Source organism: Numenius arquata, chromosome 12 (genome assembly GCF_964106895.1).
Source record: "Numenius arquata chromosome 12, bNumArq3.hap1.1, whole genome shotgun sequence".
NCBI lineage: Eukaryota > Metazoa > Chordata > Aves > Charadriiformes > Scolopacidae > Numenius > Numenius arquata.
This window is the reverse complement of record NC_133587.1, coordinates 42,231,035-42,249,902: the sequence shown is the minus strand read 5'-3', so window position 1 is coordinate 42,249,902 and position 18,868 is coordinate 42,231,035. Positions and strand designations below refer to the sequence as shown.

Sequence of the window (18,868 nt, the reverse complement as noted above, 5' to 3'; positions counted from 1 at the left end):
GTATTAATCATAGAATGGGTTGGAAGGGACCTTAAAGATCACCTAGTTCCAACCCCCCTGCCATGGGCAGGGACACCTCCCACCAGACCAGGTTGCTCCAAGCCCCATCCAGCCTGGCCTTAAACACTTCCAGGGATGGGGCATCCACAGCTTCTCTGGGCAACCTGTTCCAGTGCCTCACCACCCTCACAGTAAAGAATTTCTTCCTGATATCTGATCTAAATCTCCCCTCTTTTAGTTTAAAACCGTTACCCCTTAATGCTATCGCTACACTCCCTGATAAAGAGTCCCTCCCCATCTCTCCTGTAGGCCCCCTTTTAGGTACTGGAAGGGGCTCTAAGGTCTCTCTGGAGCCTTGTCTTCTCCAGGCTGAACCCCCTCAACTCTCTCAGCCTGTCCTCATAGGAGAGGTGCTCCAGCCCTCGGATCATCTTCGTGACCTCCTCTGGACCCATTCCAACAGGTCCATGTCTGTCCTGTGCTGAGGACTCCAAAACTGGACACAAGACTCCAAGTGGGGTCTCACAAGTGGAGTAGAGGGGTAGAATCACCTCCCTCGATGTACATGCCACAGTGTAGACCTAACCGGCTGATATAGTATAAAGGATTCATCAATAGTCAGCTTCCAAATTGGAGAACATTATGTACTACCTCTCTGGATGACTTAAAACTTGGACAATGAGTTCCCCAGCAGAGAGAACGTGTCTGTGTCTCCAGAGGGACTTTTCTGACTCATACAGTTTATTGTCATAACCGTTAACACTCTGTCATAGTAACATTGCAATCGTACCATACACACATACCTACGTTTACACCTCCAGAGGTGAAACTTGATCACCCAAGTGTGATTAGCAATGAAATAATGATCACTCATTACCGCATCTTAACATTGTGCTGATAAGCCTGAATCAAGGCATAAACTGCTTTCTCTTTTTCTTTCCAGATGAAGCTGTCAATTTTGTCAACAAGCCCAAAACAACTCCAGAAATATCAGTCAGTCCTTCTGAAAACCTTGAGCTGGTGTGCGAGGTGTCAGCTGCAAGCGGAACAGTGGTATGGAAGAAGGATCAAACTGAGGTGAAGCAGGACCAGAGGACAACAGTCATCTCTCAGGGGACACACCGCAAGCTCATCATCAAGAAGGTGACACAGCAAGACCAAGGGAGCTATACCTGTGAAACGAAGGATGACAAAATAACATTCCAAGTCAAAGTCAGAGGTGAGAAAAGACTAGAAATGCCAAAGAGAAAGGAGTAGTCCATTTTGGGTAGTATCTTACATTTGGAGGACCATCTCACAGCCTCTTCGGGGTGAAATGTTTCAGCCATAGGACTTGATTTTTCAGCCAACTGTCTTATCAACATTTTATGCACACACTTTTACATCCATGACTAGTTGTAACGGCAAAAAGATGGTGGGCAAGGATAGCAACTTCTGCACCTCTCACAATTAGCAGAAAAACTGCTGCAGAATCACAGGGCGAGGCCGTAGCAGAAGTGCAGGGGTAAGTAAAAGGGAAGGGGGAGATGTTTGAAGAGCTCTGGTTAGATGGACAATGAGTGAATTTGAGTGACCCAAATAGGCCGAAAAAGAGCCTGGATATGAAGACACAAGGGCTTCTGATTCTGATTGGAGAGGCATAGGAAGAGAAAAAGAGAAGAGGGAGGAGGCATCAGGCAGTGCACGTTGGTGCTCTTAGGCCCAGATTCAAATCTGTGCTCAAATGGTGAGGTTTTTTTTTACTTTATCCTAGAATTCACTTATTCACCTCGAATCAACAAAATAGAAATGAAGGTGCTTTCTTGTCTTAATGGGCCATCATGACGCTTCCTGTCAGGGGCAAGTGTAGTGAAATAGGGGAACTTAATTAAGCATTGGAGAAGACAACTGCAAAAAGTTATGTGTGACTATTGTGGCTTTCTTACAGAGACAGAAGATGTGTTTACAAACAAGGACAAGGTACAAAGGGAAGTGAAGACTGTACTGACACAAAATGCCACGCTGAGCTGCGAGGTGGCCCAGGAGAAGACCGATGTGAAGTGGTACAAGGAGGGCAAACTGATCACCTCGAGCAAGAAGTTCAAGGTGGAGTCGGAGGGGAAATCGCGTCGGCTGGTGGTGGGTCAGGTGGAAAAGAAAGATGCTGGGGAGTACACCTGTGAGGCTGCTGGCCAGAAACTGACCTTCAAGATTGTTGTCACAGGTAGGAGATATGTTCAATCTCATCACAGAAATATCCACGAGTTCCCCTTACTACAGAGCAAAATGAATCACACTCTGGGCTCCAGGGACTGTGTATCCTGGATGTTCATTGAGAAGTGAGATTGATCAGGATACCAGCCTGCGTGTATCCACTGTCACAGAATCCTATAGCTAGATGTCTTCATCTGTGAGATACATCCCACTCAGCAGTCCTTGTTGTTTTCTGATTTCAGAGTAAAGAAAAATAGACAAGTTTATAAATGCTGTTGCGATTTATATGGGAAAAGGTAGGGTCAGCTCCCAGACCTGGGAAAATAGGTCTGGAAGAAGTAGGAAAACAGGTTTTCTCAAGAAGTACCTAGAATGGGTAAGGCTTACATATGGATCCCAGTGGCAGATAAGATTGGGAGATTTTTGTGCATTACCTCATGGAAGAAAAAGTCGGATTTCTTGTGGAGATGGGAAGAAGCTGAACTCCTGAAGCATTGGATCATTTTGCTCAGAAATGATAGAATGGCTGATGTGTTGTCCTCAGGGTATACAGAGGGCCATGTCCTGTCTGAGTTTATCTTTGCTGTGGATGAGACCATTCCAAAATGACAGAGCTATCTGAAGTTGTCATATTTTTCATTTGGGTTTGGACACTGTGGACAGTGTGAACATACGTGTGATTTTTAAATTTCTTCTCCTGCCCTACAGAAGCAGAGGATGCATTTATCAACAAGGAGAAGGTGCAGAAAGAAGTGAAAGCTGCACTATCAGAAAATGCCACGCTGAGCTGTGAGGTGGCCCAGGAGAAGACCGATGTGAAATGGTACAAGGAGGGCAAACTGATCACCTCGAGCAAGAAGTTCAAGGTGGAGTCGGAGGGGAAATTGCGTCGGCTGGTGGTGGGTCAGGTGGAGAAGAAAGATGCTGGGGAGTACACCTGTGAGGCTGCTGGCCAGAAACTGACCTTCAAGATTGTCGTCACAGGTGGGAGACCTATTTTGGTTTATATTTCATTGCCTTTTTTTTGTGTCTGGGTGTCTTCTCTGGTTTTCTCCGTCAAAATATCAGAAATGTTGTTAGACAACATCAGAAAGTTCCTCAAGCTACCATTTCAGTGAGGTTGTGTAGGACTGGGTAGATCTACTGGTTACCTGTAGGTATCCTGATATCAGCTCCTGAACTCCCTGGGCTCCTTAGGCTCTGACAGTGAATCAAGAGTTTTCTTTAGCAGACACTGTGTTAAAGAATCTCTTGGTTTTTGATCATCAATTTGATCATCACTATTGCTATTCCTCCTCTTGTTATTGCTTGTCATTCACAAAAGTGTCTGTTTTCTTCCCTCTTCATTTCATCTTTTCTCTACGTATCCTCTCCTAAACCAGAGAATTACTTTAATTATTCCACAGTCTGGCTATGCAAACACATTATGTGACCACAGTCTCATAACTCCATGCACCCTGAAACCTTTGTGGATGATGAACGGAAATGGGCACAGATATGTGCAACTTGAATTATGATTTGTATTTAACAACCTTCCATCCAGCTCTTCCCCTACCACTTCTGTCATTAGCTGCTGTCATTGGATACCCAACCGAGATTTGTAAAGCTATGAGAAGCCGTGCAAATACTTGTCTACCAAGCAATATTTAAGCAGTAGTGTTTACACGAGCCCTGCTTTATTGTGGCTGCATTTAGAAGGTTTGGGAGTTAATGGTAGCACATTGTCCTAAAAATATCAGATCGGCTGCACCAAGTGTATCTGCGACCTGCTGAATGCAAAGGTGATGACCGTTCATTGCGAGTCCTACATCTGTAATGATCAGTCATATGTCCAGGCATGTTTATTTGTATTTGCATTTTTCTCCTTAACAACATGATTTAGAGTCTGAGGATTTAATCCTGAGCCTGTTTTTTCACTCTGACTACACTAGAGATTTCTTCGGTCTTAGTATATTTTTCAAGAGGTCCGGTAAATTTTATTTCAGGCTGTAGGCAGCCAGGGACACGTCAGCTGCATTCCAAGGATCATTTCTGAACAGGATGATAAGAAAGGGTTTTGTTTTGTGTTGTTCCTATTCATAACACTTCACTGTCTTTGCAGCCAAATGCCTCTCCGTTAACGTTACGCTTGTCTCATATTCTGAGCTGATCAGAAGAGGGAGTCTATTTTCTCCTCTGCTTTCTTACGACATCAAACACACTGGGACCATAATGCTGGCGGAGGTCTGGCATTTTATCAGCTACATAGGAGAGCAACTGCCTTGGGAGCCTATTGACTCTCCTGCTTGTGGCCGTGCTGGAGACCTGAAGTCCTTGCAGGGCATAGCTTGCGTGCTGTTCCCTTGTAAAGGTTGCAGTCTTTACTGCTCTCCCACTGTCCTGCTCCCTCCGTCTTCTACGTGCAACTGCTGCTGGGCCATAAAGCCTTCCTGCTCCCTATAGCATATGTTGTAAGCCATCAGCTCTTACGTGTCCCCAATCCGTGTGGGGCACACAGGGTATGAGCTGGGCCGCTTTGGCTCTTTCATTAATTCATTTATTCATGAATTCATAATTCATTATGAAATTCATTTCATTAGTTCATTAATTGTGTAGCTCGTGATTTTCGCTCAGGGAGCTGCCAGTTTCAACGAAGGATGGATCACAGTAAAGCCAGATTTGAGAGGCGTCTTTCAGAGAAAACACAACGTGGACATTGATAGACCGTGGCACAGATTGGTGTAAACCAAGTTCATACTCAGCTGCTGAAGCCAGTTCATACGTTCCTGCAGAGGTATAGTCAGAACACACAGATATTTAGTGCTTTTACACTTGAATTTCTCTAGCTGAGGGCTATTCTTAGCTGTCTGCCTCAGAAACCAAAGGTTTTCAGTTCTCTCTCAAACCGGATGACTTCAGGGCTGCACAGGGTAATGTAACACCTTTCCCCCTCTGTCGTAAGCGGAGAGCGCTTGCCTAGCTACCGTTGCTGTATTCCTCATGTGTACGACTGTAACATGACATGCAAGTCCAGCACTCACTGGAAAGTGATCTAGTGTGAAAGTCAGGAGGGATTATGAGTACTCGGAGCTGTGGCTCTTTCGCTGCAGAAATCCTCATCTTACTAGATTATCCCAAAGTGCAGTGGCTTTCTGAGTCTTAATTTATCCTGTTACCATTGCATTCGGAAAGCTTTTCAGGGTTCCTGTACTTCAGGGCTCTGCTGGTAGCACAAAACCTTCCCTATTTAAGGACAGCTTGAAGGTTAGATGCTGAGTGTTGAGTATTGTGATGCAGCTGTGGGTTTTTGACTTAATATTAACAGAACTGGGTGCTGCAGACCTTTGGACCGAGTTAGACATGCAGCCAACAGAGCTGATTCTGCAATCCCATTATTTCCAGATTCATGGTGTACAGTCAAATCCTTATTTGCCGTGAACCAAAGCTCCCTGTCCTGAAAATGATTTTCCCCGGTTTCAATGGGACATCACTAACCAACTGCAGCTGAGGTCGGAAATGTCATCTGGATGATAGTTTAATTTTAAAATAAATTTTTAAGACAAATTACTGGCCAATGTAAATCACTTCATAAGCTGATTAAGAGATATGGTCTGGTTTCCTATTACTATAAAAATGTTTAATATTAAATGGCAAGAATGCAGAGGACAAGCGAGCATCTAGAATGTTTCTGTCCTGTGAACTTGAAATTCTAAATACAGCACCCATTTACACCAACTGGTTTGTAACTCGTTTGTTTAGAGCACCCCTCGTAATCACGATCCAAGCTGTAGATGGAAGTTGAAAAGTGTGTATTTTCGCAACCGGTTTTGAATGCAAACCATGGTGAGTGTTTGAGCTCTTTTAGATACCAAATTGCTGCTTAATCTGCAAATGGGCTGACGTGTGCTTTTGAGGAGTTTTGCATCACCCAGCATAGGCCATGTACGCTGCCTCGTTAATGACACCTCGTTAACGACAATGACATCTCCTTACACCCCTTCTAGTCTCAATACGAACGAACAGAGGAGCTCAAATTTAGAGTGTGTAAGCTGGGTTCCTGCTTGGCTTGCTCCCTGTAGGACCTCTCTCCTTCCATGAACTATATGATATTGACGGGAAGCCCATGGTGTGGATCCCAGGATTGCATGTAGTGCCGTGGTCAGCAGTGAAGGAACTTGACCTGAACTTACCCCTACTCCTTGTCCTCCCAGGAAGCTGCTGCCACTCAGAGTACAGACATGACAGAGACGGTATGCAGAGGAGAAAGTCATCAGGGAGGAGTAAAGGATGGCATCAGGAGGCTGCAGAGAGTGACTGGGGGGAGGAAGGCAGTAGTACGGCTTATGGAAGTGCAATATGCCACTGTGGCCAAGAAGGCCAATGGTCTCCTGGGGTGTATTAAAAAGAGCATGGCCAGAAGGTGGAGGGAGGTCATCCTCCCCCTCTACTCTCCCCTGGTGAGGCCACATCTGGAGTACTCTGTCCAGCTCTGGGCTCCCCAGTTCAAGAAACACAGGGAGCTGCTGGAGAGTCCAACAGAGGGCTACGAAGATGATCAAGGGAATGGATCATCTCTCTGATGAGGAAAGGCTGGGAGACCTGGGGCTGTTCAGCCTGGAGAAGAGAAGACTGAGAGGGGATCTCATCAGTGCTTATCAATATCTAAAGGGCAGGTGTCAAGAGGATGGGGCCAGACTCTTCTCAGTGGTGCCCAGTGACAGGACAAAGGGCAACGGGCACAAACTGGAACACAGGAAATTCCATCTCAACATGAGGAAAAACCTCTTTGTTTTGAGAGTGCCAGAGCACTGGAACAGGCTGCCCAGAGAGGGTGTGGAGTCTCCTTCTCTGGAAATATTCAAAACCCACCTGGATGCGTCCCTGTCCAACCTGCTCTGGGTGCCCCTGCTTTGGCCAAGGGGTTAGAGGAGATGATCTCTGAAGGTCCCTTCCAAGCCCTGCCATTCTGTGATTATGTGAAGGGGTTCACCATGACTGCCACGGAGAACCAAGAAACTCCCAGGTCACCTTAACCAGGTAACCCCGATGCCTGAAGCTGGTTGGAGGAATTATCTTCCATGCTTGTGCTGCAACTGAAAGGCGATGGTGACCCCATACACTTGCTAGTCCGGTGTTTCTGTTTGGAGGTTGTGTTTCTGTAACAGTGAAATTGTGGACTTCAAAGCTCAAGTTTGTACCTGGGACCCAAACAGGCAAAGGCAACCTGTACTAAATGTTGGGAGTGATGTCAATCCTGTAGGCATACCAGAAATATTTTACAGTTCTTGTGCAGTTATTTCTTAAGGTAAATCAGTGGGAAAAAAGTGGAAGCCCATTTATTTAGGGTCTATCTGTCCTCCTACATCTCAAATGTGTGCTAATATAAAAGCTAACAGTGACCACACCAGTTGTTGGTAAAAGGAGAACCTGGTAAAACAATCAAAGTAATCGGCAAAAGGTGCAATTTATCAGTCAGTTCTACTTAGCAAGGTGACAATTTAAGCTTTTCACTGCAGGTAACTAATTACTAATTAGTCTGAATATCCTTTTGATGCCAACTTCATTTGTTGAGAAGGAAGTTCTAAGTGGTTCTGTGGAAGAAAATGACTTTCAAGACTTCATTCTTGTTGCGTGTGTTAGGAGAAGATTCCTTATGGCCAGTTTTCTGAAAAATTAGAGATTTCCGAGGAAAAAAAAAAGTGTATTTCAAATTTTATAAGTCAGTTTTATGTATAATGTAAGCCAAGTACTTTTCCATATTAAGAACTGTATCTTTGTCATTTCTTTGGGATTGAGTTACAAGGTATTTTCTGAACAACACCCAGTCTTAATATAAAATACCAAGATGTTGACAAATTCCTGTAAATAATGTGATAACTGAAATGGCAACTCATAATTGTGGTATATTTGGTTAGTTTCAAATGTGAGGTGTAGAAATATCACAAAGACACAAAGGGAGAAATTGATCTTTGTCTTCATTATAAGAAGTGTGAAAATGAGGTTCTGGAGCTGTTGGTGAAGACTAGTCAGAGAGGTGTGATAATTACATGGACTGTGTTTTGAGGGTGCTTTGTTCTATGTGATAGAGAGAACTGCAAAGCAATGTTACTTACAAGAAATGATCTTGTAGAGTACTTACGCAGAATACACGTAATATCTTCTTGTTGAAAGCTCTTTATATCTTACGTATTTTTTTTCCCTAATGTTTCCCTATTTCAGAGGCAGAAGATGCTTTTGTCAACAAGGAGAAGGTGCAGAAAGAAGTGAAAGCTGCACTATCAGAAAATGCCACGCTGAGCTGCGAGGTGGCCCAGGAGAAGACCGATGTGAAGTGGTACAAGGAGGGCAAACTGATCACCTCGAGCAAGAAGTTCAAGGTGGAGTCGGAGGGGAAATCACGTCGGCTGGTGGTGGGTCAGGTGGAGAAGAAAGATGCTGGGGAGTACACCTGTGAGGCTGCTGGCCAGAAACTGACCTTCAAGATTGTCGTCACAGGTGGGAGATATGGACCTTTCTGTGATAAGAATGAACATGAGTTCCCCTTACTACAGAGCAAAATGAATCACTCTCTGGGCTCCAGGGTTTCTGCAGCCTAGATCTTCATCGAGTAGGGATGTTGATCAAGCAACCAGCTTATGTGCATCCACTGTCACACAGATGCCTATAGCTAAATGTCTTCATCAGTGAGCTGAATCCCACTCGGTGGTCCTTCTTGTTTTCTAATTTTGGAGTACAGAACAATTAAAGATGTTTTTTAATGCTGTTGTGGTTTATGGGGGTAAAGGTAGGGTCAGCTCCCAGGTGTGTGGGAAAATAAGTCTGGAATCATGCTCAAGAAGTACCTAGAATGGGCATGGCTTATACTGGAGTCCCACTGCTGGATGAGATTGGGTTGCTATAAGTGCATTACACTATGGAAGCAAACGTCAGATTTCTTGTGGATCCATGGGCACTGGGAGAACTTTGACTCCTGAGATATTGATTCATTTTGCTCAAAAATGAGTGATGCGTTGTCTTCGGGGTGTACAAGGATCATGTCCTGTCTGAGAGTATCTCAGCTGTGAGTGGGACCATTCTGAAATGACAGAGCTGTGGGTAGGTCTCGTAAGCAGGATTTTGCATTTAGTTGTGAGGATTTTGGACAGTATGAATATATCTGTGACTTTACAATTGCTTTTCCCACCCTACAGAAGCAGAGGATGCATTTATCAACAAGGAGAAGGTGCAGAAAGAAGTGAAAGCTGCACTATCAGAAAATGCCACGCTGAGCTGTGAGGTGGCCCAGGAGAAGACCGATGTGAAATGGTACAAGGAGGGCAAACTGATCACCTCGAGCAAGAAGTTCAAGGTGGAGTCGGAGGGGAAATCGCGTCGGCTGGTAGTGGGTCAGGTGGAGAAGAAAGATGCTGGGGAGTACACCTGTGAAGCTGCTGGCCAGAAACTGACCTTCAAGATTGTTGTCAGAGGTGAGAAATGTGTTTGTTCCCATCACAGAAAGGTCCATGAGTTCCCCTTACTACAGAGCAAAATGAATCACACTCTGGGCTCCAGGGACTGTGTATCCTGGATGTTCATTGAGAAGTGAGATTGATCAGGACACCAGCTTGCGTGTATCCACTGTCACACAGATGCCTATAGCTAGATGTCTTCATCTGTGAGCTGAATGGTGGTCCTTGTTTTCTAATTTCAGAGTAAAGAACAATTAAAGAAATTTATAAATGCTGTTGTGATTTATAGGGGTAAAGGTAGGGTCAGCTCCCAGGTGTGTGGGAAAATAAGTCTGGAATCATGCTCAAGAAGTACCTAGAATGGGCATGGCTTATACCAGAGTCCCACTAGTGGATGAAATTGGGTTCTTATATGTGCATTACATTGAGGAAGAAAAAGTCTGATTTCTTCAGGATCCATAGGGATGACAAGAACCTTAAGTCCCGAGACATTGATTCATTTTGCTCAGAAATGGGTGATGTGTTGTCCTTAGGCTGTACAGAGTGCCACGTTCTGTCTGAGTGTATTTTGACTTGTGAATGGGATCATTACAAAATGACAGAGCTGTGAGAAGGTCACATAAGCAGGATTTTGCATTTAGCTGTGAGGATTTTGGACAATATGAATATATCTGTGACTTTACAATTGCTTTTCCCACCCTACAGAAGCAGAGGATGCATTTATCAACAAGGAGAAGGTGCAGAAAGAAGTGAAAGCTGCGCTATCAGAAAATGCCACGCTGAGCTGTGAGGTGGCCCAGGAGAAGACCGATGTGAAATGGTACAAGGAGGGCAAACTGATCACCTCGAGCAAGAAGTTCAAGGTGGAGTCGGAGGGGAAATCGCGTCGGCTGGTGGTGGGTCAGGTGGAGAAGAAAGATGCTGGGGAGTACACCTGTGAGGCTGCTGGCCAGAAACTGACCTTCAAGATTGATGTCACGGGTGAGTGAATTTACTGTATCTCTGATTTACATCCTGAAAAAATTGAAGGAGAGAAGTTCTGTGGCTTGGCAAATTCCGTCTCAGCAGGCAGGGAAGGAGCCAGCATTTAAATTCTGCTGGTTTACTCATGCAGTTGTGTTCAAACTATTAGATCTGTCTCCCTTCTTTGAAAACTAAGAATGTTGTGGATTTCCGTATCTCAAGCCCAGGGCAGGCTGAAGGTCATTGGGGAATTTCCCTGGATATGTGGTGGAGATGAATTGATAGCAAAATGAGAGTTCAGTAATTGCAGGAGAAGTTAAAGGACACAGAAAATCTTCTGAGCACAAGTGTTCTTTTGCAAATGCTCCTTCCTTAAATAAAGTGTCTCTTTATTATGCAGGAAACCTTTTCATTATGGCCTCTGCCAACTGCAAGGAAATACTAGAACTGGTGGCAGAAGCAGTACCTGAAGAAACCAGGTCTCTTCGCAATGACATTAGCAAGAATAGGATTTATTTTTGACATCTCTCAGTTGGATCTTGATAAATTTAAAGCAAATTGGGGAGTTCATATATTAGATTGCTTTTTGATTCTGGCAGGGTGCAGTACTAAGGAAATACCGTGGGGGTTGGATACTTTTAATGTGTTAGAGAAACACAGTTCTGGGATTACACATAATTGGAACATTTGGGAAATACAGTTATAGACACAGAATAAGCACATGAAGTTTATTTCCCAAGACCAGATTTGCTTTTGCTGGCAAAGCAAATGGCAGTTCTGGGCTTGTTTGAACAATTTAATGCTTGTCCTCTTACAGCAAACGGGCTTCTAACAGACTGCATCCACTGGGGTGCTGCTGAACATTGGGATATGTGAACTTGTTTTATGTAGATTTTGGAGAATGATAGTCATGGAAAGGAAAGAACCTTTGGGGCCATCTAAGTGATCTTGGACTACCAGTAAAGGAGTCCTTCACCACCACTTGGTGTTATTCAAATGTTAACATTCAGTTGACAGTGTTGGCAGAGAATGGGAATGGGAAACCCGTTCTGAGCATCACAATCCAAAGACTAATATATGCATTTGAGAAGAGGAGTGTGTTTGAAAGATTAATTTTCTAAATCTACCTCTGTACCCTTAATTCCAGAGGCAGAAGATGCATTTGTCAACAAGGAGAAGGTGCAGAAGGAGGTGAAAGCTGCACTGTCAGAAAATGCCACGCTGAGCTGCGAGGTGGCCCAGGAGAAGACCGATGTGAAATGGTACAAGGAGGGCAAACTGATCACCTCGAGCAAGAAGTTCAAGGTGGAGTCGGAGGGGAAATCGCGTCGGCTGGTAGTGGGTCAGGTGGAGAAGAAAGATGCTGGGGAGTACACCTGTGAGGCTGCTGGCCAGAAACTGACCTTCAAGATTGATGTCACGGGTGAGAGAAGATTCTTTGGCCCAGACTTCATGTTTCTTGAGTATTCAGAAAAATTAATAGTATTATATATCTTTTATGTAAAACATTATAAACCCCTGAAAACAGGGAGCTGCATCCTTGAAAAACTTTGGGAGCCACCCACCTCTGCAGGAACAGCGCTGCAAATAGGAAAGGACTGATTCCACATCTCCATTATCACATGTTGATGCAACCAGTGCAACTCTGCAGTGCAGCTGCTTCTCAGTGAATTTCAGAGCAGGGTCATGGTGAAGAGTGGTAGGGTGTCTGCCCAAGGTCTGCATGCAAAACCCAAACCAAACCCCAAAACTTCACCACAAAGCAGGTTGAATGTTCTACGAATAGTTTTAGATGTGCATTGTCAAATCAGAGGCTTGGTTTTCTGTGTAACCTGTAAGCCACGATAAGGGGATTGGGTAACATCATATCTTGGAGACATCTAAAATTCTTCTTCTTTGCAGAGCCAGAAGTTGTGTTTACCAACAAGGAGAAGGTGCAGAAAGAGGTGAAAGCTACACTATCAGAAAATGCCACGCTGAGCTGTGAGGTGGCCCAGGAGAAGACCGATGTGAAATGGTACAAGGAGGGCAAACTGATCACCTCGAGCAAGAAGTTCAAGGTGGAGTCGGAGGGGAAATCGCGTCGGCTGGTGGTGGGTCAGGTGGAGAAGAAAGATGCTGGGGAGTACACCTGTGAGGCTGCTGGCCAGAAACTGACCTTCAAGATTGATGTCACAGGTGAGAGAAGATTCTTTCTCCCAACTTTCCTATTTCTAGACTATTTAGAATAATGAATATTATTTCATAGGAACTTTTCCTCTTATGCTTCAAATTTTTGGAGAACATCATTGAGGTGGCCTGGCTCTGATTGATGTCACGTGTGAGAGAAGATTCTTTCTCCCATCATTCCTATTTCTGGAATATTTAGAAAAAATGAATATTATTATATCTTTTATGTAAAACATTACAAACCCCTGAAAATAGGGAGCTGCATCCTTGAAAAACTTTGGAATCTACCCATCACTGTAGGAACAGGGATGCAAGTAGGAAAGTACTGATTCCACATCTCCATCCTCACATGTTGATGCAACCAGAACAACTCAGTGATACCGCTGCTTCTCAGTCAATTTCAGAGCAGGGTCGTGGTGAAGAGTGGTAGGATTTGCCTAAGGTCTGCATGCAAAACCCAAAACAAAACACAAAAACTCACCACAAAGCAGGTTGAATGTTATACCAGTAGACTTAGATGTGTATTGTCGAGTCAGAGGCTTGGTTTTCTGTGTTACCTGTAAGCCATGATAAGAGGATTGGGCAACACCATACCTTGGAGACACTCTGAAATTCTATCTCTTTGCAGAGCCAGAAGTTGTATTTACCAACAAGGAGAAGGTGCAGAAAGAGGTGAAAGCTGCACTATCAGAAAATGCCACGCTGAGCTGCGAGGTGGCCCAGGAGAAGACCGATGTGAAGTGGTACAAGGAGGGCAAACTGATCACCTCGAGCAAGAAGTTCAAGGTGGAGTCGGAGGGGAAATTGCGTCGGCTGGTGGTGGGTCAGGTGGAGAAGAAAGATGCTGGGGAGTACACCTGTGAGGCTGCTGGCCAGAAACTGACCTTCAAGATTGATGTCACGGGTGAGAGAAGATTCTTTCTCCCAACTTTCCTATTTCTAGACTATTTAGAATAATGAATAATATTTCATAGGAATTTTTCCTCTTATGCTTCAAATTTTTGGAGAACATCATTGAGGTGGCCTGGCTCTGATTGATGTCACGTGTGAGAGAAGATTCTTTCTCTCAGCATTTCTATTTCTGGAATATTTAGAAAAAATGAATATTATTATATCTTTTATGTAAAACATTACAAACCCCTGAAAATAGGGAGCTGCATCCTTGAAAAACTTTGGAATCTACCCATCACTGTAGGAACAGGGATGCAAATAGGAAAGTACTGATTCCACATCTCCATCCTCACATGTTGATGCAACCAGAACAACTCAGTGATGCCACTGCTTCTCAGTGAATTTCAGAACCCCAGTGGTATGGTTTGCCTAAGGTCTGCATGCAAAACCCAAAACAAAACACAAAAACTCACCACAAAGCAGGTTGAATGTTATATCAGTAGATTTAAATGTGTGTTGTCGAGTCAGAGGCTTGGTTTTCTGTGTTACCTGTAAGCCATGATAAGGGGATTGGGTAACATCATATCTTGGAGACATCTAAAATTCTTCTTCTTTGCAGAGCCAGAAGTTGTGTTTACCAACAAGGAGAAGGTGCAGAAAGAGGTGAAAGCTGCACTATCAGAAAATGCCACGCTGAGCTGCGAGGTGGCCCAGGAGAAGACTGATGTGAAATGGTACAAGGAGGGCAAACTGATCACCTCGAGCAAGAAGTTCAAGGTGGAGTCGGAGGGGAAATTGCGTCGGCTGGTGGTGGGTCAGGTGGAGAAGAAAGATGCTGGGGAGTACACCTGTGAGGCTGCTGGCCAGAAAGTCACCTTCAAGATTGATGTCACAGGTGAGACACATCTTGTCTGTCTTACAGCAGAAGATTATAAAGTAATATTTTTAATAGCTGTTATACAAAGACTCTGTTGTAATAGTCTGGGCTTTGTTGCGCCCTGTAGCGTTCACCTGATTTTCTGTACCTGGTTGCCTGGACTTGTAGAAACGGGAACATTTGGCTCCAGCATGGCACAAAGGCCCATCTCATTCTTATTCTGTGGATAGAATAATTGCAGATAAAAATATAATTAAAATAATAATCAATATATTATTCAGATACCTCCCATTTCTGGGATCCCAAACGTTAATTGTTGTGCACTGAACCTCTTGAGTGGAAGGAGCCATTCAAAAATCCGTTTGTTTTTAGCCTTATGATCCCGTTTCTGAAAACCGAGAGGCTGGAATATGCTTTGTCATTTACAGTTTCGGCATTGACGCTCATCAAGATGGGTTGAAAACTCAGCCCTTTTTCTGAATTTGTGCTGCTGCGTGTTTGAGATCTCAGCCTTCTGAGATGCCTTAACTCTTCTGCCAGGTGCTAAATGTCCCTTTGTCATGAAAGATTCCCAGCAATTGGTCTTTTGGAATAGGATTCACAAGGTGCCCAAGCAACTTTAGGCATGTTCTAAAGGGAGTGTTGACGCTGCAAAAAGCCTTGGGTACCTTGCCAGCCATGATCCTGGCCTCCCTGAGCACTAGAGGGAGATCGTGGTTCCTTTGCCCCTTTGAAAGTCACATTTGTGACAGTGGAAGAGACCCAGAAGCCCATAGCGCTACATTTGTGACCTTCACATTTCACTATAGGTCCTAAGTAAAAGGAATTTGCGAGCTTTCGGTGAAATGCAGGCCAAGATGTTCTCTGGGAACATTGGAATTACACGTTTTTTGCGTGGTGGCTTGCAACCATAGCATTGATGTCAAGGACCTTCGTGGTCCCCTCCATTCGTAGGCTCTTGCTTCTGTAGTTTCCACATTGCGATTCGGTCACACAGAAAGGTAGATATCGCCCAGTGAAGGCAATCAGTTTTGGTGAGTGGCAACCTAAATATTTTCCAAATGTCTGCACAGAAACCTGTAAGACTGATCTCATTTTAATCCCTTAATCCATATTTTCTTCCTTTTCTGCATTCAGAGCCCAAACCTGCATTTATAAACCAGGAAAAGGTCCAGAAGGAGGTGAACGCAGTCCTGACAGAAAGTGCCACCCTCAGCTGTGAGGTAGCACAGGATGCGACCGAAGTGAAATGGTACAAGGATGGAAGACTCCTCGTTTCCTCTAGAAAATTCAAAATAGAAACTGTGGGCAAAACCCGGCGCCTGGTTATAGAGCAGCTGGAGAAGAAAGATGCTGGAGAATACACCTGCGAGGCTGCAGGCCAGAAGCTGACCTTCAAGTTGGAACCCACTGGTGAGTACTCATTTTGAGGATCTAACGAGGAATCTGTGTGGCTTAGAGGAAAACTGGCTATTCCCTACCCAGTGGCCATGGCGCAGCCATTTCCCCTGGAGAAGCGTCAGTGAACCACATCACACATTAATTTGGCCTTTTTAATCTAGCAGTGTAGAGGTGGGAAGTCTGGCTGAAGACTTTTTTTGGCTATGAAAATGCTGTGTAGTTTTTTGCTTACCTCCTTCGCACACCCCATCAACCAACCTGTTTCAGTGGTGGGGAACTGAAAGTAGAGGTGGGAAGATTTGAAGAGCAGCAGTAGAGCTGTGGAGAAAGCTCACTAAGAAAAGCTGGGCAGTTTGGGGGCAAAGTGCTGTACAAGATAGAGAAGAGGTCAAGAGAGAGGTAACAGAGCAAACAGAAAAGAAGAAAGGTCATATATTCAGCTTTAGTGCACTAACACTTCTTAATTTCATCTAAAATCCTAAAAACAGGAGAGGAAAGAATTATACAGGTCATTTTACTTCTAAGAAATGAGTGGGTTGTTTTTTTTCTGGGCAGCACCAAATATATGTTTGCATTTTCTTTCCTTTGCTTCTCTTCTAAGCAGGAGCTCTGGGTTACCTGGCAGATCATGTTCATTCTTCCTGCTCAGCAAAAGATTACACCAGGCACAAATATTCAGCCATATTCCCTGGGTCATTGCAGATCATGGATGAGCTGGTGTTATGAGGCACATTATACGGTGTTATGTTAAGAGAGAGGAATAGAAAATTGCTGTGTTAAGGATTTGAGTATTATTAGTTTGTCTATTTTAATGTCTTTCCTAGAACCAGAGGCTAAATTTGAAAAGAAAGTTGTCCAGAAAGAGCCTCTCATTGTTCAAGAACATGAAAGCATCACACTGATTACTTCAGTAACGCCTGAAACCGCTGCCGTAAAGTGGTTCAAGGATGGAACAGAAATCAAAGCGAGCAAGAAATACGAGATTAAGAGTGAGGGGGCATCCAGGACCCTGACAGTGAAGCTGGCTGAGAGCACAGACACTGCTGTGTACACTTGCCAGACGAAGAACGACAAGCAGGAATTCAAAGTACAGGTGAAAGGTGAGCAGAGAGCAGCACACACGCCGTGTCCTAACCCTACAGCTATGTTTCCCTCGTGATAGGATGGAGGTGAAGTCTAAACTCTAAAACTGTTCCAACCTCAAGGCTTAAGTTGTTGTTGCAGCTGCTGTGGCTGTCCCACCATGGGCCAGCACAGTTCTCCTGCTTCCAAATAACCAATTTTTGTCCTTTGCTGGCCACTTGGGAGCAAGGAGGCCTACAATGGGTGCTGTGGATCTCCCCTCTCTCATCACGCTGTTTCTGTCTCCTGCTAACCCAGTACCTTGGGCGTGGGCAGAACCTCAGCTCTTCCCCAGTCTGCTCATCAGCATGACAAAGCCGATGAGGATATAGAGGAATATTGTGTGAGAAGTTTTGTGAGTTAGTCCCATGGGGAAACAGGACCTGACTGGTATCCTCCTCTGTTCCTGGAATGGTGCACCCGGGATGCTGTTCCCTAGTCAAAGCTAAGTCTATCAATTGATAAGAAGGATGAAGTACAGCTGGCCCACAGATGGAGATGATGGGGTGATGTCCCAGAGCAAAGGCCTGCTCCTTTCTCTTCAGACACCCACACTAGAGATGTTTGCGGCTGAGGTGCAACCACTGAGCTCCCTTTGGAGTCATTACAGAGGAGTGGTTGCTAATAGGTCATGATACATCTGACCTATTGAAGTGTCTCCTTCAGGATGAAAGAAATCACACCCTGGATTTCCCAGACTGCATTCACTGTGTCTCCAGTGACAAAAGAGATAAAGGTGGCTTATGCAGCCTTTCAGATGTTTATACTTAGTCAGAAAAATCAGGCTCCGATGTAAAAACACCACATGGTCTCATCACATAAAAGATAAGAACAAAAGGAAGGCAATACCCAATCATGTCTTAAAACACTGTTCTTGCTTTACAGAATGATAGTGATATTAAAATACCTTGTCAGAGGAATCTCCCTACATTTCCGCCTTTCTGGTTTGTTTCTCTCTACTCTGATCCTCAAACAAATTCTGGGGTTGTTTTTTCTTTTCGTTTAATTATCATTATTATTTTTAAAGTTTTCCAGAACCAATTTCTTAGAACAAGTTTATTATCTTTCCCTTTCTCATAATTTTTCCATCTTCTGCCTCTCAGAAATCCCAGTGAAGTTTGCTAAAAAACTTGAAGCTGTTAATGCCGAGATTGGAGGCAGCATCTCTTTGACCTGTGACGTGAGCCACGCCAAAGGGAAGGTGGTGTGGCGCAGGAATGGAGTTGAGATCAAGCCCAGCAAGCGCTTCCAGATTCATGAGGAAGGGGTCAAACGAACCCTGACAATAACAGGGATCCGGGCTGAGGATGAGGGAGAGTACTCCTGCGAGTCCAGAGATGACAAAAGCAGTGTTACCATCACCCCCAAAGGTATGTCTCTAATGGTGATCATGTAGAGGGATCCTTGGGTTTTGTCCTCAGCCATAACAACCCCGCAAAGCTGAGTTTGTTCATGTGTTTGTGAGATCTCCAGTTTGGACAAAAAAGTACAAAACTCCACTTCCTCTCTCTGAATGTCACTGGCACCTCTGTTTGTGAAGTACATCATGATTTTGAGACCTGTTGAGCTCAGGTTTCTTAATATCTCACACTGCATTTGAGGCTGGAATCAAGTAGGCCAAATCTAAGAGCAATTTTCCTCCTCCTTTGTTTTGTTTTGCTCTTCTGGCATCTTTATATACAAAACTTACTCAGAGATGGGAAATATGATGATCCGTTATTGTGATCACTTATTGTAAGTAATAAAAATTGATGCTTCTGATAAAATCATTGAATCTCTTGGCTCTTTGGAGATGCTCATGCCATGTCTCAGAAAACAAGCTCCT

At 44.2% G+C, this 18,868-nt stretch overlaps 1 protein-coding gene across 1 annotated transcript in view; it reads left to right on the top strand.

Moving 5' to 3' along the window:
- Positions 1–18,868, top strand: part of OBSCN (obscurin, cytoskeletal calmodulin and titin-interacting RhoGEF) — a 192,867-nt gene that overhangs the window by 25,883 nt on the left and 148,116 nt on the right. The window contains exons 9-19 of the mRNA XM_074157645.1: positions 1,928–2,203; positions 2,902–3,177; positions 8,392–8,667; positions 10,326–10,601; positions 11,731–12,006; positions 12,486–12,761; positions 13,381–13,656; positions 14,263–14,538; positions 15,658–15,933; positions 16,746–17,021; positions 18,147–18,413. Coding sequence (XP_074013746.1) covers positions 1,928–2,203; positions 2,902–3,177; positions 8,392–8,667; positions 10,326–10,601; positions 11,731–12,006; positions 12,486–12,761; positions 13,381–13,656; positions 14,263–14,538; positions 15,658–15,933; positions 16,746–17,021; positions 18,147–18,413 — 3,027 coding nt within the window. The remainder of the gene's footprint in view (positions 1–1,927; positions 2,204–2,901; positions 3,178–8,391; positions 8,668–10,325; positions 10,602–11,730; positions 12,007–12,485; positions 12,762–13,380; positions 13,657–14,262; positions 14,539–15,657; positions 15,934–16,745; positions 17,022–18,146; positions 18,414–18,868) is intronic.